Here is a 21,596-nt window from a genome sequence, read left to right as displayed (position 1 = left end):
ACACACTGTGCCTAGAAACCACCAGCAGGGGGGTACTCTGGCAATCTCTGAGACCCCAGCACAGGTCTTGGCTCTCTGTTCCAAATTAAGCAGAAATGGGCCCTCCCCTTGGGGCCTGGCCAATGCAGTCATCCCCTTCTTTTCTAGGAGGTTCTGGTCTAAACGACTACAGGGTTCATTTTGGAGTTGAATTACCTCTTTTTTGGATGTTGTTTTTCTTCAATCTCCACCTCAGGCCTGGGGGAGGAAAGTGGAGATGACTAAATTTCGGTTAACGAACAGAAATTATCTCCCAACAGGTCACTGCCCCAGAGATCCTTTCTTCAGGAAACTGCCTTTCTCTGTCATCCAGACGGCTGTGGTCCACAGATGGTCACGTACCATCTGTAGCCTAAGGCTTACGATGATCAAAAGAGGACTCTTTATTATTTTTTTTTAAAGATTTTATTTATTTATTTGAGAGAGAGAATGAGAGAGAGCACATGAGAGGGGGGAGGGTCAGAGGGAGAAGCAGACTCCCTGCCAAGCAGGGAGCCCGATGCAGGACTCGATCCAGGGACTCCAGGATCATGACCTGAGCCGAAGGCAGTCGCTTAACCAACTGAGCCACCCAGGCGCCCTAAAAGAGGACTCTTTAAAGCCTTATCTCCAGGAGCTTAAGGATAGGCAGGCCTGCTTTTTAGCTGTCCGTACTGGTACTGATACCACCTGATGATATCCCTACCTGTTTACCTGGACCATCCAGGTATATCCACCGATCCAGGAAGAGGGCCTCGGGCAAAAGCCACATAGCCATCAGGATGCCGTGAATTTCCTCAGGATACGGATGGATCCTCCTCACCTTTGGTTGCAAGGCCTAGTGTAAGTCTGGTACACAGCAGACTGTCAGTGTTTGATGAATAAATGAGGGATGTCACAAGAGATGGGAAACACATTTGGCTCCAGAGATTTCCATGTTTCTGCTTAAGAGCTGTGGGCAAGGTGGGACTTGAAGGGCAGACGGTTTTAGGACTTTTTTCTAGCTGGAGGAGACGAGGCCGGTGCAGCACTTCCTGCCTTCCATCCCCAGCACCTGCTGTGTCAGCATTTTCTAGAAGGCTTGTTGGAAATAGGAACACCTGGGTTCTACCCACACCCACGAAATCAAATCATCTAGGCGATGAGGCTCAGGTATCTATTTCCATAAGCAGCCCCATGATAACCAGGGGCCGTGTTTTGGGAACCAGAATACCAGTTCCTCATCCTCTTGGAAAGGGACTGAAGTGTCTCCTGCGTAAGGGAATTGGACTCCAGTCACTTCCTGGAGCACATCAAACCCCACCTCCAGCCCCAGCAGGCCACCCAACCCTGAGTCCTCAGGAGTGGCCAGCTCCACCCTCAACATTTCCTGTCAGACCTGAGCTAGCAGTGAGTGGAGCCAGAGGAGAGCAGGGTGGCTCTGGAAAGCAGGCTTCCAGCCGAGAACCGTGCTGCCTGGCCATGCACTGGGTACTCTGGCCAAGGTGGCTGGCAGGCAAGGGGCTGCCCCTCCTGGGGGCAGTGCTGCTGCATAAGAGAGAGAAGAGGGGACCTCAGTGGAGGCACTGGCGGGTAAAGTACCTGGTCTTCCCTGGGAAGTGTGGACTGCAGGAGCCTTGGGAGCACAGGGCCCTGTGAAGACAGGCCAGCCCGGGATTGGGTTCTGATCTGGGCTGGGACCAGTTTGCTCTAGCCAACCTGGTGGAGCTTAAATTAAAGAGGTTGGCCAAGACCTTGGCTTTTGGAAATAATCCCCCTCCCCGCCCCCATGATACTTGCAGCTGTTGGCTTTGCCCAGGATGCCCCAGCTTGGCCGTAGAGTGCCCCAGGGGGTAAGGAGGAAGGTGCTTGCTGGGCTTTTGAGGGGATGGCCTCACTCCCAGGAGAGTGCAGTCTGTTGTTACCTCTCTTGGGCCCAGGATGTCTCCTTAGGGATTCATCGGACCAGAACAAGCTGGGTGACACCTGGTTTCCCTTCACCTGCAGCCTCCTGGGGGTGTGGCCTTCGTCAGTGAGCTGGCGGGTGGGGTCGGTCACGGCTTTCTCTTCTGATCTTTAATCTCCGGGGTGCATTCCTCCAGCTCTCACTTAGGCTCCCAAGCTCTTAGCAGCAGCACAGAGGTGAGGGGAGCTGCCCATCTGTGGTGCATCACATCCGTAATTAGTAACAATGGCTACATATACGAAGCACTAATACCAGCCACTTTATAGAACTTCTCATTTAAAAATCACCACAACCCTATGGGATTGTAAACCCCTGTTTATAGGTGGGGAAAATGAGGCATGAGGAAATCAAGTAATTTGCCCAAGGCCATTCAGCTAGTCCATGGTGGAGCTTAGATTTGAACCCAGCATGACTTGACTCCAAAGTCCAGGCTCATCACCGACATGCTGAACTCCGAGTGTCCCAGTGCCCCAAGGCCTCTCAGGTCCCAGGCACAGCAACTTCAGTGACCCTGGGCCAGGCTGCTGCTCTGTGAGGGGACGAGGGAAGCCTGAGCTGGGCACCACCACAGGGGGCAGATCAGGCCCCCCACCCAGCTTCCCAGAACTGAGTTCCAGAGTCCTATTGTTTCAGCAGGAAACCCACCCATACTATGACCTCCAGGTGAAGGTGCTGAGGGCCAGAAATATCCAGGGCACAGATCTGCGTGAGTGACCCCCATTTCCACCCTTTCTCCCCTTCCTTTCCCTGGAGCCTCCCCAGAGTTCAGCAGGAACTGGCTTGAAGTTGTGTGTGTGTGTGTGTGTGTGTGTGTGTGTGTGTTTGGTGTGGAGCAGAGGGGTAGTGCTGACTGTGGAGGGAGTCCTCCCCAGTGAGGGAGCTCCGGGGCAGGCAGGCAGGGGCTGGAGGGGGGGCCTGTGCAGACCTCGGACTCCTCCTTGAGTCTAGCAAGTGGGGCAGTACCGTCCTGACTGAGCTGAGGCCCGCTGTTGCCAGAAATCAGCATCTGTTCTCCAGCCACTTTCCACACCAATGGTCACCATGGAAGGGGACGTCATTGCCCGAATCAAGTCCTTTCAGGGGATTACTCAACGGTCTGTGCGGCCATGTGGTCTTTTCAACTGGCCACTACAGGATTCAGTTGAAAGGGAGGTGTAACCAGTCCAGATGGAGTTAAGGACATTGGCTCTCCCCACATCTCCTTGTCCCTCCCTCAGCTCCTTCCCCTCCTGCCCCAGCCTTCTCCAGGGAACCTTTCCAACAATAAGAGCTAGACGATGAAAACCCCTCCCCCATCCTACCTGCAGTGTCCAAAGCCGATTGCTACGTGCAGCTGTGCCTGCCCACTGCGTCCTCCAGCCCCACCCGGACAAGGATGGTGGCCAACTGCAGTGACCCCAAGTGGAACGAGACCTTCCACTACCAGGTCCACGGTGCTGTGAAAGTGAGGGCCAGCAAAGGGCCCGGGCAGTGGAGGGAGAGGGCTGTCTGCCCTCCTGCCCTGCCTCAGGCTCCCATCTCTCACCTGCCATTCCCAGAATGTTCTGGAGCTCACCCTCTATGATAAGGATATCTTGGACAGTGACCAGCTCTCCCTGCTACTGTTTGACCTGAGGAGCCTCAAGCCTGGCCAACCCTACAGACACACCTTCCTACTCAACCACCAGGTGAGCCACCCCACCTGTGCCAGCAATGAACTGAACTCAAGGAGAAGAAGTCTGGCACAGGGCACTGAGGTCAGCACAGGCCAGGCCTCCAAGACAGACCCTCCTCTATCCTACACCACTGACCCTACAAAGGTTTCCCCTCAAATATGTCTTCCCTGAGTGGAACCAAAATGTGAGCTCCTTGAGGGCAGAGCACTTTGTCTGGCTTGGCGACCACCAAACTCTCAGTGTCAGGAACAGGGCCTGGCAGACAGTCTTGAATGCATGAAGCTCTTCATGAAGATGCTCCCCCTCTTGTGCCCACGAGAAGCCACGACAACAGTCACCTCTTCTAGTCCCTGGAGCTGAGCAGGGTAGGGGGCAGGGATGGTCTCTGATGCTTTCCGAGCTCTTTGAAAATGAACTCTTCCTTGCTTCATTCATGTAGGACTTACAGGAGCTGCAGGTGGAATTTGTTCTTGAGAAGAGGTGAGTCCAGGTGGTGCCCATGCCCTCTCATTTACGCCAAGAATCATGGACAGCTCCGGCTGTCAGTCACCAGGTTCTGCCCTGACCTGGCCTGAGAGGGAAGGTCCTAGTCCAGACACCCATTTGAGTGTTGGCGACAGGCCCACTCCTACCCAAACCTGGCCATGCTCCCCAGGCTCTTCCAGCTGCTTTAGTCACATTATTAGAGTAACAGCTCTCTCGAAGGGAGCCAGATGTCCCATGAGCCCATCATCTTTTGCAGCCAGGTGCCCGCATCTGAAGTCATCACCAATGGGGTCCTGGTGGTGAGTAGGGAAGGCAAGCTTGGGGCTGTCCAGGACTGGGAGTCCATGATTGAGCCTACCATGCCCCCTTGCCTCTGAAGGACACTCGAACCCTCCTGAGAGGGGAAATGTGCTAGGGAGCCATCTCCAGGGGTCAGGGCAAGAAGCTTCTTCAAGTCAGAGTGGCCAGCTCAGAAGCCCTCCTTCCTCCCCTGTGCACTGGGGCCCTTGGCTGCTGGGACTGCTGAAGACATGGTTATCAGAGACCCTCTCCTCCTTCCCCTTTCCCACCAGGGCCACTTCTTCTGAGTCCTGGGAGGGGTGCTGCTAAAGAAGACTCCTACCCACAAGGCACAGGCCCTGGCAAAGTTGCTATGTGGGCCCCACCCCAGATACCCCTCCTTCTGCCCTGGTCTGGGCCCTGTGCAGGGAGGGCCCCGTGAACTGTTGGCTCCCAGCGGCCTCTGCTTTCCTCAGGCTCACCCCTGTCTGAGAATCCAGGGCACCCTCGGGGAAGATGGCACAGCCCCACATCGAGAGTATGGTGAGTCTGGCCCATGGCCTTGGGTCTTGCCTTCTCTCCTGGGGGTTGGGGGTTGCTGATTTCTAGAAGGTGGGTCCAAGGCAGGCAGTTCTTAAATGTTTCACCACTCAAAGCGGACCAAGGATGGAATGGATTGCCTCTGAAGGTAGTGCATTTCCTGTCCCTGGAAGTGTTCAAGCATAGAGTTTTATCAGTCCAAACACTGCTCTGCAAAAAGCAACCCTGAGTCTCAGGGGCAGACAACAGGGAGCATTTATTTAGTTCACGTGTCGGATGGTCAGCTGATGCTTGGCTGATCTAGGCTGGGCTTGGCAGGAGGGACCTGGCTTTGTGCCATAGGTCCCTCATCCACCTCTGTGGCCCGCGGGCCAGTCGTGGTCTGAAGAGCGAGCCAAAATGAGCAGGTGGTTTTCAAGCCTTTGGTCACATCACAGCCACTAACTGACATTTTGCTAGCCAAGACACATCCCAAGGCTGACCCTAAAGTTGGAGGGCCGGCAATCCAGCTGGCCTCTCAGCGGGAGGAACTGAAGTCACACGGCAAAGTATGGGAATTCCAGGAGCGAAGGACTAGGGCCACTGATGAAGTGTGCCGTAGGGGGCAGCCACTCAGGATGGGGATGGGGGTTCCAGATGCTGGAGCAGAGCAGAAGCTGTGGGACAGCTCAGGTCCCCTCTGACGCTGAGAGTCTGAGCCCACAGGATGAGTCCACGGAACGTTCCGGCACTCACTGTGAGCCAGGCACTGTGCTCAGCATTTCACATCTTTTATCTTTAATTCTCATAACAACCCCGTAAAGTACAACTATTATCCTCTTAACTTACGAAACCGTGGCTCAAACAAGAAACTCACTTGAGGTCCCACAGCCTGAAAGTGGGAGAGCCAGGACCAGACCCAGGTCGGTGGCACTTGGGGGCCTGTCTGCTCTCTCCATCACAGATCCTATTGTCTCTGCCTCGGAATAGCACATAGCAATCTCCAGCCATAAACCACTGTTTCCTTATTTTCTCTAATCCCTACCCATCTGGGGTCATGTCACGTCTCCAGGTCTCATTTAGTGCCAAAGAGGGTGTGTTGGGGGAGAGATTCCATGTGGACCTCTGTTCCCGAAGCATCTGTCATCCTGGACTCTCTGGGTATCTGTTGCTCCCAAGTCATGTTTAAGGTCTGGAGTCCCCTCTGTCTGAGTGTCATGCACATTTCTCTTGGGGGTTTTGCCTCCTCCCCAGAAAGCTACTTGGAACAGGGTGAGCCCACAGGCCTCCCTCTTCGCCTCCTTCCAGCCTGGGCTGGTTCTCCCTGCTTCTCCAAGTCTCTACCCACCCACTTCTTCCTCTCACCTCCTCTGCACACCCTCTCTTCTTGCAAGGTCGTACACTTTGGAAATAAAGGACAGGACAACTTGCTGCCTATTTGTTTTCTCCCTGGCTACAAACCTTCCCCAAAGTGGTGAACCCAGAGCTTGAGCGGAGGCAAGAGATGGGGCAACTATCAGTTGAAGACTGCTAATTAATATAATAATGTGTGATAATTATAACATTATAATTATTATAGAATTATATTTTATATACTTAATATAATAATCTCAAAATCATCAGCCCCATAAAGTCTGGGCAAGGAGCCCTCTCCCTCCCTGCCCTTCCCCCTTCCCTAGGCACTGTGTGGTTCCCACTCCCCCCCAGGGTCCCAGTTCTGACCAGGGCAGGTTAAAGGACCCCAAGGTCCTTCATGGTGTCTTTGCTATGGGGCACAGAGCCAGAGAGTGAGCAGAGCGATGAGTTGGCATTTCTAAGGGGAAAGAAAGGGGAGTTGCTGTTCAGGGTGCTACCATCATGTGCCACCCATCCCCCCCATTCTCACCCCCTCACCTAGGTCCTCACCTGGGCCCTCTTTCCCAGGCTCTAGGCAGATTCAGCTGACAGTGCCTGGGGCCTACGAGAAGCCACAGTTCTTGCCCCTGCAACCCCCCAAAGAGGGAGGCCTGCCAGCCACCTTCACCTTTCACGTGAATCCAGTGATCAGCTCCAGGCTGGATGTGGACCTGGGGGAGAAGCTCACAGTCCTGCAGGTGAGTGAGCCCATAGTCTGGGAAGGCATGGATGAGAGAATCAGTCCAGCCGAGAGGGGCGTCCCAGGGCCACCATGGAGGCACGTTTTCCTTCACCATGAAGGGTCATGAAGGGTGTTTTCTTCTCTGCAGGGTGACCCAGGTGCTGAGCTAGAGACCCAGACCAGCAAGCTGGGTGACGGGGGCATCCTGCTCTCTTCTTTGGCCTTAGGCCAGGAGGAAAGGCATTTTGTGGACCTGGGGGAGGTAAGGCTCTCTCTGGGTGCCTGAGGGACCCCTGCCTGCTCTCAAAAGGGGGCTGGGGAGGGGCCTGCGAGGAAGGTCAAGGGGCCTGAGAGGAAGGGGGTCAAGATCAGGCCAGCCTGGACTTCAGTCATGATGCTCACATCGGGGCCAGAGCCACCAGAGCAACAGGGGCTGCAGGTGGGAGAATCCCACTCAGGACACTCAGGGATGGGGCTCTTGTCTCTTTCAGGACCAGGAGGTGGTTCTGAGTATGAAGGCAGAAATGAGGTGAGGAAGGCTGACTTCAGGAGGAAGGCTCTTGGGCTAGGCTGGAAGGTAGGGGTTCTTCTGCTGCCTCGACTCAGCCTGGGTGGTAGAGGGCATGTCTGGTTCCGGTGAGGTCTTTCTAAGGGGTTCCACGGGATGTGGGTCTGCTACTGTGAAAAATGGGCTGGGTCCGAGGCTCTCCACCAGTGAACGGTTGCCCAGTACCCCACCCCCACCCCCATCTGAGGCAGCTCTGGAGACCTTGACCTGCGCCTTGGCTTTGGCCTGTGTGACGGGGAACAGGAGTTTCTGGACAAGAGGAAGCAGATCGTGTCCAAGGCCCTACAGCGGGTGCTGGGATTGAGCCAGGCTCCTGACAGTAGCCAGGTATGAAATGGAGGAGGTGGCCCCCAGGGTCACCAGGGTCACATCCACCCTCTCCCCTTGAGAGGACCGTGTGGCCAAGAGGCGACAGGAAGCCTTGAGGAAGGGCAGGGAACAGAGGAGGAAGGGGCAGGCTTGGTAGCCTGAGCCGTAGGCAAAATTAGGAGAATCAGGACCCTGTGTGTAATGAGGGACGAGCAGCCCTGGCCAAGCGAGGTGTATTAGTCCCCTCGGGCTGCCGTAACAGAACACCACAGACTGGGCGGCTTAGACAACAAACATTTATTTTCTCCCCTGGAGGCTGAAAGTTCAAGATTAAGATGCCATCAGGGTTGGTTTCTGGTGAGGCTTCTCTTCCTGATGTGCAGACAGCCACCTTCTTGCTGTGTCCTCACATAGCCCTTCCTCTGAGCAGGTACAGAGGGTAAAGGGCAATTTCTCTCTTCCTCTTCTTACAAGGACTCCAGTACCATTAGATAAAAGTCCCACTGTTGTGACCTTACATAACCTATATAATGGCCTTATAGGCCCTTTCTACAAATGTAGTCACACTGGGGCTTCGACATAGGCATTTACAGGGGCGGGGCACAATTCGGTCCATAACCGTGGACAAAGGGGTTTGGAAGTGGAGGGTCCATGGGAGCCTGTGGCCGGGAGGCAGGCGGGAAGGCGGTACCAAGGGAGAGAGCTATGGTAAATCAGGAACAAGTTGGTGGCTTCCTCCTCGCTGCAAGTGTGCTCGGGAGTTGGAGCCAGTTCCCGGCACTGACAAGGTGAGCAAGCCCAGACCGTTCCTTTGGTCTTGCCTGCCCTGTGCCAGCTCTCCACTCTGTAGGGTGAGGACAGAGAAGGCACAGACCTGGCTTTTGGGGAGCTCTGTGTCCTCCAGCCCTCCGGAGGGACAGTGCCCTTGCTGAGTGCTGGCTAGGGAGCATTTCTTTCAAGACAGAAGAAAGGAGGGCAGGGAAGGGAACCAAAAGTCTGGGGGCAGAATGAGCCAAAGCCTCATGGAAAAGCTGAGCAGCCAAAAAGCTTCTAGTCGGATCCCACCAGGCACCTCTGATCCTGAAGAGACATCTGGGTGCCTCTCATGTCTGGGGCAGGTCCAGGCTGCTTGGCGGTCTTTGCCACTTTAGCCCAGTGCTTCTTGACTGGACGCTTGTCACTGTCTAGAGACATGCTTTATGGCCAACACTAGGGCAGGGGAGAGGGATGCTACGAGAATCTAGTGGGTAAAGGCCGGGAATGCTGCTAAGCATCCTACAACATACAGGACAGCCCCTCGTGACAAAGAATTGCCCAGTCCCAAATGATCATTACTGCCAAGACTGAGAAACCCTGCTCTAACGGATTTGGGTGAAATCCAGTCTACCTACCAGTTACTCTCTTTCCCGGTGCGATGATTAAGAGCCATCTCCAAAGTCATACCGCTTTGGTTTCACAGCCCATCACTTACCACCTGTAAGACTGTGGGCACATTATCCAACCTTCCTGTGCCTCAGTTTCCTACTCTGTAAAATGGGGATCCCATGGGTTGCTGTGAGGATTCAATGAGATAGACGTATAAGGCTCTTAGACCAGGGTCTGACACTGTAAGCAATAGTACCTAAATGACAGTGGTGGTCAGTGTTGTTGTGATATCGTTGCGCTCAGGTGCCTGTGGTGGCTGTGCTGGGTTCGGGAGGTGGGACCCGAGCAATGTCTTCCCTGTACGGCAGCCTGGCAGGGCTGCAGGAACTCGGCCTCCTGGACACCGTGACCTACCTGAGTGGGGTCTCTGGGTCTACCTGGTACGTGAGGTGCGGGCAGGGGGCAGAGTAAAGGAGAGCCCTGAAGGGGCAGGAGTGTGACCGGTGGTCTGGTGGATTCCCTGAGAGGGTGCTGGGGATCCTGCCTCCAAGGGGGTTCGGAGGGGCAGGAAGGCACCGCGTTCCCAGCCCTCCTTGAGTGGGTGGGGCAGGGCAGTGGGTACAAGGGATGGAGAGGTGGGGCACGCGCAGACACTCGCATCCCTCTCTCCCCTTGCTGTGCTCCTTGCGCCACTGCCCCAGTGCTCTCTATGCCTAGGTGCATCTCCACCCTCTACCGAGACCCAGCCTGGTCCCAGGTGGCCTTGCAGGGCCCCATTGAACATGCCCAGGCTCGGGTCTGCAGCAGTAAGATGGGGGCCATGTCCCTGGAGCGCCTACAGTACTACGCCCAGGAACTGGGGAGCCTGGAAGGCAGTGGCCGCAGTGTTTCCCTCATCGACCTCTGGGGTCTCCTCATTGAGTATTTCCTCTACCAGGAGGTAAGAGAAGAACACATAATAAACAAACCTGGCTCCTTTCCACCCTTGACTCACCAGCACATGCTTCTGCCTTCCTGGCTAGGCTAAGATGGAATATTTGCAAAGCTATCCCTTAGGTCTGAGCTCTCTGAGGACAAGAGTGGGCTGACCTCGCTCCCTCTTTCCTGGGCCCTAACCCCTGAAGGGAGAGGCGGGTCTGCAGTTCTCGGGTCGGTCTGCATATTAGAATCACCTGCACCAGGGAGCCTGGGTGGCTCAGTCGTTAAACGGCTGCCTTCGGCTCAGGTCATGATCCCGGGGTCTTGGGATCAAGCCCCTCATCGGACTCCCTGCTCAGAGGGAGGCCTGCTTCTCCCTCTCCCACTCCCCTGCTTGTGTTCCCTCTCTCGCTGTGTCTCTGTCAAATAAATAAATAAAATCGTTAAAAAAAAAAAAAAAGAATCACCTGCACTGCCTTTCAGAAACACCCAGGCCTGGGCCCCACTTCTGGAGATACTGATTGGGATTGGTCTGGGTTCGAGCGCTAACACTCGTGTGTTTTGAAAGTGTTCCAAGGGTTCCAACTTGCAGCCTCGGCCGAACGCGTCTCCTACCAACCGGCCAAGCTGCCCCCTGCTCCTAGGGCTGCAGGCCCTGCACAAGCTGGGAGATGAGAGGAGTCAGAGCTGAGTGAGGGTCTCAGGCCTGGGGGCCTGGCCCACCAGGGTGTGGATGTAAATCACAAGTGATTTCTCATGTCTAAGAAAAGAATCCATATTTTTGAATGATTTATTTTTTGAAGAACGTAAACTGGATTTTTTTTTTTTTTTTTCAGTTTTTCCTTTAAAAAAGGTCACTGACTCCCTTGGGCTCTAATATGTTTTCTTAAACAGGAAAGAAGTGGGGAGAGTGTTCCCAATGCCCCTGGAATTGCACAAAACTCACCGTGGCCTTACCTGGGCTGCAGCCGAAAGCCTGGCCCTTAGAGAGCTATTTCTAGAGCACCGGCCTTGGCAGCCCCAGTCTCTGGTGGGCAAGCCATCCCCTGAAGGGTATCGGGCCTCACGCCCTGGGGGTGGGCGAAGGGAGGTCCCCAAAAGCCAAGTGCCTCCCTTCCTGCCTGCCAGGAAAACCCCGCCAGGCTGTCTGACCAGCAGGAGGCCGTCAGCCAGGGCCAGAACCCTTACCCTATCTACGCCAGCATCAATGTCCTCACCCACATCAGCGGGGAAGACTTCGCAGGTGCCTGGCTGTGGGGACCCGGGAAGCAGGTGGAGGCGGTGGTCGGTAGGAGGGTGTGAGAGGCCAGTGCTGGCAGCGAACAGACGGGAGCCTTGGCGCACAGTGGGCTTGCTGCCTCCTGCTCGTGGCAAGTCTGATTCCTGCTCAGGCACTCGAGTGTGAGGGGAAACCCTGGGGTCCTGGTGAAAGGCCCTGGGTAACATTCCCTTCACTCTGGGCCCCCAGAGTGGTGCGAGTTCACCCCCCACGAGGTCGGCTTCCCCAAGTATGGGGCTTACGTCCCCACTGAGCTCTTTGGCTCTGAGTTCTTCATGGGGCATCTGCTGCAGCCCTGGCCCGAGCCCCGGATCTGCTACCTGCAGGGTGAGTCTGGGCTGGAGGGCTGGGGATGCGGCAGGGGTGGGGCCGGGCCCTGAGATGGGGGCAGTTGTGAGAGCCCAGGGCATTGCCTTTCCCCGTAGGTATGTGGGGCAGTGCCTTTGCAGCCAGCGTGGAGGAGATCTTCCTGAAGACTGCGGGCTCGGGCCTCAGCTTCTTGGACGGGCACAGAGGGAAAGTAAACATCACAGGTGAGGGTAGACACCCTGACCTCCCCACAGCCCTCTCTTCAGGGCCCTGGCTGAGGCATGAAGGACGAGGGAAGGGATGGTGCAGACCTTGGCTGTCCCGCTGGGTTCAGGGAAGTCCTGAGGAAATGACTTCTAGCTTAGGGTCTCCAGAGGCCTGTGGACACAGTGTGCCTGGGGGGCCGGGGGAGGCCGTGTCAGAACAGCCAGTGGGAGGGGCGCCTGGGTGCCCAGTCGTTAAGCGTCTGCCTTAGGCTTGGGTCATGATCCCAGGGTCCTGGTCCGCGGGAAGCCTGCTTCTCCCTCTCCCACTCCCCCTGCTTGTGTTCCCTCTCTCGCTCTCTCTCTGTCAAATAAATAAAAACAATCTTTAAAAAAATATATTGAAAAAAAAAGCCAGTGGGAGTTGTGAGTGCTCTGTGATAAGGCCACAGCTTTGAAGTCTCTGCTCGGGTTCAAGTATGTCGACTCAGCCCAGGACCACTGTGCATCTGGTGGCTGTCTGTCCATACCCCTCGGGGCTGCTCTTTAATAAGTGGCCCATGAGCTCCCTGATGCACAGAATACCTTTTCCACTTTTCTTCCCTGGATAACATCTGCTCATTTCTTAAGATTCAGGTCAGACATCATTTTGTCATGGGGCTTCTCTGTTCTACTCCATCCCTCCAGGCTGATAGAGGGTCTTACCACCAAAGTCCCGCAGCGCTGTGCAAACCCTCCATCACTGTCCTTACCTCGAGGCATTGTTATGATTTATGATCTCTTTATGTGACTCTCCCAGGGCCAGGCCCTATTCACCTTCACATCCCTTGTGCCTGGCACAGTGCCCAGCACGCAGTACTCCTCAGTGGGTGTTTACTGGACGAAATTTTGTATATACAACTTTATTTTCAAAAGGGGGAAATAAATGAGCACTTAATAAATACAAAGCCATAGGCAACTTTCAAAATATAGGCAACCTGAAACAAAATGTCATTTAAAAGAGGTTCTGGGAAGCAGCAGTCTGAGGCTTGGGAGCTGGGGGGAAAGGAGGGACGAATGTGGGGAGGAGATAAAGGGGTTCCCCTGAGCCATAAGGGCCACTGGACAAAGGAGGGCCCCACTTCTACTTTTCACCCTCCCACCCCAATCTAGATGACAGCCAGAAGCTCCAGCTGCATGGCCCCACACGTCTGCAGACCAGGCTCTTCACCCCCCAGGGCCCCTTCTCCCAGGCTGTGCTGGACATATTCACCTCCCGCTTTACCTCCGCGGAGAACTTTAATTTCACCAGGGGCCTCTGCCTACACAAAGACTACGTAGCTGGCCAGGAGTTCATGGCCTGGAAAGGTGGGTGCTGCTCTGGGTGGGGATCCCCTGCTGCCTGCACCTCTGGCTCACTGGGGCCTGCGCTGCCTTTTCCCCTGGGGGCTGGATTGTGGACTCCTGCTGCCCTGGGGGCGCTGAGGGCAAAGGACTGGGATGTCTGCTAGGAGGCAGGGCCAGGGGCTGGGGTGGAGACTCTGTTGCCATCAGAAGCAGGGGAGGAGAGATCTCTACAGAGAGGGGCGTTCCCAATGCAAAGAGAAGAGCAAGCATCTGTCCCTGTTGCAGCTACGCACCCTGATGCCTTCCCCAACCAGCTCACTCCCATGCGGGACTGCCTGTGCCTGGTAGATGGGGGCTTTGCCATCAACTCTCCATTCCCACTGAACCTGCTGCCCCAGAGAGCGGTGGACCTCATTTTGTCCTTTGACTACTCCCTGGAGGCCCCTTTTGAGGTAAGGTGTGTGGTGGGGAGGAATTGAGGTTGTTGAGGCAGCCTGGCTGGGCATTTGGAGATTGCCCTTCATGCAGGACCTGCGTTCTAATGTGCAGGAGGGTACCTCGTGAAGACTTTTAGTGGCACTGGTCTCCCCAGCTGGAGGAGGGGGATTGCTGAGGCTATGGGTTGAAGCGGGAGTCGGGAGAAGAGGCCAAAGATAATCCTCAGGAGTCTTCCATCCTGGTGAAGAGAAGGCTCCTGTTCTGGCCCCTGCCTGTTTCTGAAAGCCTTCTTGGCTCCTGTCTGCACCTGTGTCTGGGTCTGCTGTCCCTTAGGTACTGGGGTAACAACAGAACCATCAGCTCCCCCTGGGGCATCTCCAGTGGCAGCTCCCTCAAGCCCTGCGGGGTAGTGGACAGGTTCCACCATCTGGATGAGGGTTCTGGTCGAGCTGCTGGCTTCCTCCTCCTCCTTATCCTCCTGGGTCTAAGGAGAGCCTCGGATTAGATGACGGATAAAGCCTCTTCCCATTTGACCTTCTGTAATCATGCTGTCTCCACCTGGTGACATTGAAATCAGCCCCTAAGAGGGAGGAAGGAGAAGGGAAGCAGGGGGTGGTTATGGGAGGAATGACCGTGAGAACGCTGGTGATTGTTGTTAATCTACACAACCACCCCACTAGAATTTTTCCCGTTTTTATTTTGTAAGTAAAGAAACAGGCTCAGAAAGGCGATGTCACCTGCCTGTAGTCACTCAGCTAGTGGGGCGGCGGGGCGCGGGGCACGGGGCTGTGTGAGCGCAGGTGGTAGGAGGCAGGGTCAGAAGCTGGCCTCCCCGCCCAGGTCCTACAGATGACAGAGAAGTACTGCCTGGACCGAGGCATCCCCTTCCCAAGGATTGAGGTGCTCCCTGAGGACTTGGAGGAGCCCCGCGAGTGCTACGTGTTCGCCAAGACTGAGGACGCCCGCTCACCCATCGTGCTACACTTCCCCCTTGTCAACCGTACCTTCCGCACACACCTGGCCCCAGGTGAGGGGAGGCCCTGGGCTGGGGACTGGTGGTGGGGTGCTGTGCCGAGAGTGGACTCCCGGGACCGCGTACTGAAGCGTGCCTCCCGGAGGGCCCGAGCTGGCCACTGCTGCCCTCTGCTTCCGGGGCCTCAGTGTTCACACTGGCCCAGCTCATCCTGATGGTCGAGAGAGAGGAAATGTGGGTCCAGCCAGATATCCTAGGGCAATGGGGCGGAGGGGGCGCCTTCTGGCCTGGCAGCTCCTAGCCTCGGAATGCCCCCAGCTGGGCCTTCTTTCCACTTCCCACCCACAGGTGTGGAGCGACAAACAGCTGAGGAGAAGGCCTTCGGGGACTTCGTCGTCAACGGGTCAGACACTCCCTATGGCATGATGAACTTCACCTATGAGCCTGAGGAGTTTGAGCGGCTGGTGGCTCTGAGTCGATACAATGTTCTGAACAACGCGGAGACCGTGAGACACGCCCTACGGCTGGCTCTGGAGCAGCGGCAGGCTGGGGACAGGGCTGGAGCTGACCAGGCTGGAGGGGAGGACCGTGAGGGAGAGTAGCCACCGTGGGCTCCAGACCGGGGCTTGAGGGAGGAGGAGTGGTAGATGCTGAGGGGCTCCTGCTTCCCATGTTACAGGGACCTGCTTAAGTCCTCCAGGCCCAGAAAGCTCCTGCAGAATGGCAGCTGGGCTTTGGGGCTGGGCCCTTCTCATAGGTGTTTCTGGGATATGATGGGGCAGTATGTCTCTCTGGGGCTCTTGGGGAAGGGGGGCAGAGGTGAGCGATGCTCATTTTACATTGGAGTGTAGAGGGGATCAGGCAACAGTCTAGCCCCAGGGCCTGCCCCAAACCCAGAAGGACCTTAGAGGGCCCAGGTCTTCAGACCCTCACCAGACTGGGAGCTGTGAGAGCTGAGGCACAGGTTTCTCTCCTTAAGCTGAGGCCAAAAGCAAAGATTCCTCCATCTAATCTACACTTTTGCAAATGGCCAGGCTCCTGGATGCAGTGCTCAGTGCTATCATGAATAAAGGGGGGCCTCCTGGGCTGCCAGTTTGGATTACTAATTCCATCCTTCAGCCTGCTGACTCTCCTTTGCCCCTGGCCTCCCCTGTGCCCCTCACTGCTCACCATCCTCTGCTTAGCCTCCTGAAGGCTGTGGGATGGTACCCCTTCATCCTGGTGAGGCTCCCACTGATGGGTGTGCTCATGTCTCCCTGTTAATTACTGATGCTTCGCTCTTTAAACCCGGGCCACGCGCTCTCCTCATGTGCTGCTACCTCCTGCAAATAGGCTCGGCATTCCCGGAAGCTCAATGGGTGTGTCTAGAGGGTGCGTTTGTTTATCGGGGAGCACAGGAAGTGTGTGCCTGCAAATGTGTGCATGTTCCTAGTGAGGGTGGGGCGGGCAAGCACCTGTCTGTTGGCCAGGGATGGGGAGTGGTAGAGGGCGCCTGGCTGGGAACTCAGAGGCCTGGGTTCCTGCCCCTTTCACAGACACATGCTATGATCTGGGCAATCTGCCCCTCTCTCCCCCTGTCTTTCATCTCTCCTGACCCACATGGGATCCTCTGAATAGCAGGAGCATCTCTAGCATGGCCAGATTTTACGTCTGTAGAGAGGAGATCCACTCTGACTAGGTGTGATCTGGGGGCCCTCAGGCCATAAGCATTCTGCAGGCTTCTTCTCCCTACCTCCATCCCGCCCAGCGTGGAGCTGCCTGGGGCCCTTCAGTGGCCCGGATGCCATACTCTCTTGAACCCTTGCTTCTACTGCCCTCTCCTCCAGAGTGCTCTCTTGGGCTGCAGCCTTCCCCTTCCATCCTCTCTAGACCAAAGTCACAATTGCTCTTTCAGTCAGGGACACCTATTAGAGGAAGCCTCACCCGTCCTGACTCTGGGAAGAAAACCCTCATTCTGGCTCCCAGCTGTGAGGTAGGTCGTTAGATCCCAGCCTGTGCCCCCAGCCTGGCCTGACCTGGGACCCCCAGGCCTCCAGCTGGACATGAGCAGGAGGGCTGAAGGAGCCAGGCCTCAGAAGGCCCAGTGCTTTGGGCTGGCATGGGGAGGGGGGCCAGTTTGGTTCTCTCCTCACCATTGCTGCCCGTCATAGACCACCAGCCCTGTCTTGGCTCAGCAATGAGAAGTTTCCTTTGGGGTAGCCCCAGGCTGGCCCCTGAGCTCCCGCTATGGCCACTGTCATCACCCCTGCTGTGATGACATCATCAGTAACTTATTAAGACCCCCATAGAGTTCATAATTTAGAACTTTGTAGAGTTCTTAGATCTTCGTGGAGGAATCTTTGCTTAGAATCTTCAGTCAGTCTGTCTTTAATGCCTCAGATAGCCCCAGTCTGTCTCTGGCTCCTGGAGGGTAGAGATTTCTGTCTGTTTTGTTTGCTGCTATATCTTCAGTGTTTAGAGCCGTGCCTAGCAGATAGTAGATGCTCCAAAAATATTTGACAAATAAATGAATGGGATCCTACATTCTAAAGAGACGGATCATTAACCCCCAACCACGTAAAGATGTACACCGCTGTCCTCCAGTGGTTCTTAACCCAAGTGGACCTTTTTGAAAAGCTGATGAAAGCCATGGACACTCTCCCAAGAAAAATGCACACATATATGCAAAACTGCCTACAACAAGAGCTCTGTTTCACTCTGTGATCACCACCCCGGGGTGCAGGGGCTGGTGTTTGCTCTCCAGGGAGGTTTAAAGCAGGCACATGGGCTTGTACAGAGTTGGGAGGTACCTTGATTCACACAGAAGTGTAGGAAATGCCACCTTGGCTCAGATTAGGTTCGGGAAGATGTAATGAGATAAGGGTGGGAGAGCTAGAAAGGGGAGGCTGGTCTCCCTAGCCAAGAAACTGGTCAGCAGGTGCAGGGGTGAGCTCAGCCAGGGAATGGGGAACCATCACCAGGATTGAATCTGGGAGCCAACTAGAGGGAGGAGTTGGGGGTCAAGGATGACCTGGCCAGTTTGGCTCCTGCTCCTTGGTGAGGAGGGATCTAAGGCTATTTCTACTGCATTTCTGCCCCGTTTCCAACCCAGGCGCAAGATGGCCAGAAACATGTTTCAAGGTCCCGAGAGTGACCAGGTTGGAGGGATTTGGCCCCAGGAACAGAGCTTGATTCACTCTGAGGCTGGGCAGAAACACCGGAGCAAGGATGTCATTCCTTCTTGTCAGATCCCCTCATCAGGCAAAGGAAGAAAAGGGTGGCCACCAAGGCTGCCGTGCATGGCTGCACACGTTGTATACTACACAATCCCAGGAGGTGCCATTCATATGAAGTGACGATATGAACTTGCCCAGTGGGCTTGTACCACATGGCAGCCCTGGGCCCACAGTCTTAGCCCAAGGTGTGTGAGAACAGACACTGGTTCAAATACTAGGCCTCCTGGCTTCTTCAGATATATCTCTGGGCATTCACAAGAGTCTCCTGAAGAAAAAAGAAAGAGGTGCAGGGCAGATGTGGGGGTGGAAGGAGGGAAAGGAAGAAAGGAAGGAAGAAGGAAGGAAAGGAGAGACAGAAGAAAAAGAAGCGTTTTCTTCTTTCATTGGCTGGCACAGCACCGGGAGGGGGCCTCTGGTGTTGGCAGGGGGTGGGTTGGCATAGGTGCCCTCCCACCCTCTCCAGAGTTCAGTCCCTGCAGCTAATTGCCTCACTGCTACTCCATTCTTTTGCTCAGAGTTTACATGAAAGCTCCCTCACTTCAGATGGAGTCATTCTTGGAGAGGAGGAAAGGAGGATTACCTGCATTACTCTGCATGCCTCCATTTCCCCCCCAGTCCCCACTCTATAGCGGTTGAAAATCCACAGGAACACAGAACAGGGTAGGGAGTCCAGGACTCTTCCCCATGCAGGAGAGAGGGGTCTACACTGGGGCTGTCCTGCCAGTCAGGGAGGTTGGTCACCAGAGTTCAGGGTTGGGAATTAATTTTTTCTATTAGGCCACGTGAGGCACAGGAAATATTAAGCAAGTAGGAGCCCATATATATTTTAAAACTTTTATTTTATGGGGCGCCTGGATGGCTCAGTTGGTTGAGCGTCTGACTCTTGGTTTTGGCTTAGGTCATGATCTTGGGGTTGTGGGATCAAGCCCTACGTTGGGCTCTGCACTCATTGGGCAGTCTGCTGGAGATTGTCCCTCTCCCTCTGCCCCTCCCCCCCCACTCTCCCACATGCGCACTCTCTCTCTAAAATAAGTAAATAAATCTTAAAAAAATTTTTTTTTACTTTAGTCAGACTTTGGTTTTGAAGAAATATATATGTAATAGAAGGCCATTTAATGAGAATTTCTAAAAGTCTAGTTGCTAACGCTAGGTGGCAAGCTTTGGAAAAGTAAGTGATAAAAGGAGGCAAGGTTGGGGGAAAAGTCAGAGAAAGACAGAGGGAGGAAAATATGAGTAAGGCAGAGGGGCAATCGGGTGGGGAGGGGGTGAGTAGGTGGCGGAAGGGAGTGGGGCAATTGCTTTGGAGACAGGCTCTGGCTGCTTAGCTGGTGGTTTGCAAGACTTCTGTGCCTCTTTATCCTTCGGCTCAGAGTAGTGCTCTACTCCGTAATGTAGCCACACAGTAGAATCACCTGGGGAGTTTAAACAGTACAGATGTCTAAGCTGGGTCTTCTCGGTCTCCTGCAGGCCATATACCCTGTTCTAGCCACCCCCACTCAGTCCTCTGGACCTGGGCTGAGGGCTCTACAATAAGGCCCAGGTACCCCTTGATCTCTGGTTCAGGCAGGTACCACCTAAGCCTCCTGTTTCTTGCTTTCTGATTTAATTCTCTTTCTTCCACTATCCCCCTCTGCTAGTATGAAAGTTCTACTTTCTATTTCTAGAATGCTGATGGTTTCCCTTGTCAATTTTATTGAAGTGTATTTTATAAATAATATAATGCGCCTGTTCTAAGTATACAGTAAATGTTTAAGATTAAGGGTACAGTTTGGGGCACCTGGGTGGCTCAGTCAGTCGGGTGACTGACTCTTGATTTCGGCTTGGGTCATGATCTCAGGGTCATGAGATCGAACCCCATGTCAGGCTCCATGCTCAGCGGGAGTCTGCTTAAGATTCTTTCCCTCTTCCCTTTCTCTCCCCCTCTGCCCCCGCCCCCCACTTGTGTGCATGTGCTCTCTCTCTCAAATAAATAAATCTTAAAAAAAAAGATTAAGTGCACAGTTCAATGAATCTTAGCAAGTTTACATACACATGTAACCATCACCACAATCAAGATATGGAACATTTCAATCACCCAAAATGTTCTCTTGGGTTCCATCCCAATCAGTCTCCCACTCTTGGTCCCAGTGCCCACTGATCTGCTTATTGTCATTATAGACCAGCTTTGTCCTTTCCTGAGTTTTACATAAATGGAATTATATAGTGTGTACCCTTTTGGGTCTGGTTTCTCCCACTCAACATAGTGCTTTTGAGATTTATCCATGCTGTTGTGTGTACCGGTGGTTGGTTTCTTCTTATTGCTAAGTTGGGACTTTGTGGATATACCACAGATTGCTTATCCATTCACCTGCTGATGGAAATTTGGGTTATTTCCAGTTTGGGGTTCTCATAAAGCTTTTAAACTTTTATTTTTAAAAAGCCAGTCAGTCTCCATTTTCTCTCCCCAAATAAGACAAGAACCTGTGCATGCTAACACATTTTCTAGTTTCTGCCCTACATCTGGCTTCCCAGCCACCCAGACCTTCCACAAACTACCTTGGGGCTCTTGCCTGAATTTTATTTCCAGTGTTTTAAAAACTTCAAAATAGATGGGGTACCTGGATGGCTCAGTTGGTTTAAGTGTCCGGCTCTTGGTTTCGGCTCAGGTCATGATCTGAGCTTTGTGATGGAGCCCTGAGTTGGGCTCTGCACTCAGTGGGGAGTCTGCTTCCTCTCTCCCTCTACCCCTTCCCCTGCTCATGCACTTTCTCTCTCCCCTTCTCTCTCTCAACTAAACAAATAAGTCTTAAAACAAAAATGAAACTTTAAAGTAGAAATATTTATTTCAACTTTACAATATATTTTACTGATTTACTTGCTCATTATTGCTTCTTATAACTCCTTTCTTCCTTTTGGGTTTATTTTTATTTCTGTTGATTTCAAAGCTGAACAGGTATTTAAAGGAGGGTCTATGGGTAGTAAACTTTCTGAGTTCTTGTATGTCTGGAATTATCTTTTCTTGCCCTGACTTATGAATAATAGTCTGGATGAATATAAAACTCTTGACTTAAACTTACATTTAGTCAGATTTTAATGCCTTCTTGATTCAATATCACTGATGGACAATCTGATGTCGGTCTAATTCTCATCCCACTGTAGGTAATTTGTCTTTTAACTTCTAGGGCTTCCTCTTTGTCTTTAAGTTGGAAAATTTTCCCTAAGATTTTTCTGAAGTGTGACCTTAAAAAAAATACCAGTGAACTCTTTCAATTTCTGGACTCATATCTTTTTGAAGCTCTGAGAAATAGTCTACCAATTTTATCAAAACACTACTCTTCTTCATTCTCTTTCTGAAATTCCTTTCAAACGGATATCACAGTCTCTGTATTGAGTTTCTATATCCCTCAACTTTCCTTTTACACATTCTGTCTTTCCATTTGTGCTTTGTTCTTGGGGAATTTTCCTTGCATGCTTCCCAGTTCACGAATACATTCTTTTTCTGTATCCAGTCTGCTCCTTATCCATCTGTCGGGGATTTTTGCTTAACTTTTGACGATCACATTTTTCAATTTAAGTTCTCTAACAGGATCTTCAAAACTACCTGTTTTCACTGCATTGATGTGCTTCGCTCCTTTACCTCAGATGGTGTTATCATAGGAATTTTTAAACATTTTCCTGAATGTTCTGTGAACTATTTCCTTGGGGTAAGTTCTTTGTTGCCCCTCTTTCATAGAC

At 53.5% G+C, this 21,596-nt stretch overlaps 1 protein-coding gene across 1 annotated transcript; it reads left to right on the top strand.

The window, feature by feature from the left end:
* Nucleotides 1-1,403: 1,403 nt before the first annotated feature.
* Nucleotides 1,404-18,182, top strand: PLA2G4F (phospholipase A2 group IVF). The gene is made up of 20 exons (XM_034994178.1): nt 1,404-1,590; nt 2,597-2,669; nt 3,271-3,407; nt 3,502-3,630; nt 4,058-4,098; nt 4,361-4,403; nt 4,860-4,926; nt 6,826-6,995; nt 7,128-7,241; nt 7,471-7,508; nt 7,739-7,874; nt 9,525-9,661; nt 9,939-10,161; nt 11,268-11,382; nt 11,608-11,745; nt 11,844-11,951; nt 13,083-13,277; nt 13,542-13,708; nt 14,535-14,721; nt 15,016-18,182. The coding sequence occupies exons 1-20, from the start codon at nt 1,480-1,482 to the stop codon at nt 15,267-15,269; spliced, it is 2,583 nt and encodes an 860-aa protein (XP_034850069.1). The 5' UTR covers nt 1,404-1,479; the 3' UTR covers nt 15,270-18,182.
* The last annotated feature ends 3,414 nt before the right edge of the window (nt 18,183-21,596 follow it).

The sequence above is a fragment of the Mirounga leonina genome, unplaced genomic scaffold (genome assembly GCF_011800145.1).
Source record: "Mirounga leonina isolate KUSES-001 unplaced genomic scaffold, KU_Mleo_1.0 Mir_91, whole genome shotgun sequence".
Taxonomy (NCBI): Eukaryota; Metazoa; Chordata; class Mammalia; order Carnivora; family Phocidae; genus Mirounga; species Mirounga leonina.
Note: the sequence above shows the minus strand (reverse complement) of the source record. Positions and strands in the feature narration are given on the sequence as shown.

Coding starts and splice junctions, on each gene's coding strand:
- PLA2G4F (XM_034994178.1), top strand. CDS start 1,480: ATGCACTGGGTACTCTGGCCAAGGTGGCTGGCAGGCAAGGGGCTGCCC. Junction 10,162..11,267: donor AGTATTTCCTCTACCAGGAG/GTAAGAGAAGAA, acceptor CCTGCCTGCCAG/GAAAACCCCGCCAGGCTGTC. Junction 11,952..13,082: donor AGGGAAAGTAAACATCACAG/GTGAGGGTAGAC, acceptor ACCCCAATCTAG/ATGACAGCCAGAAGCTCCAG.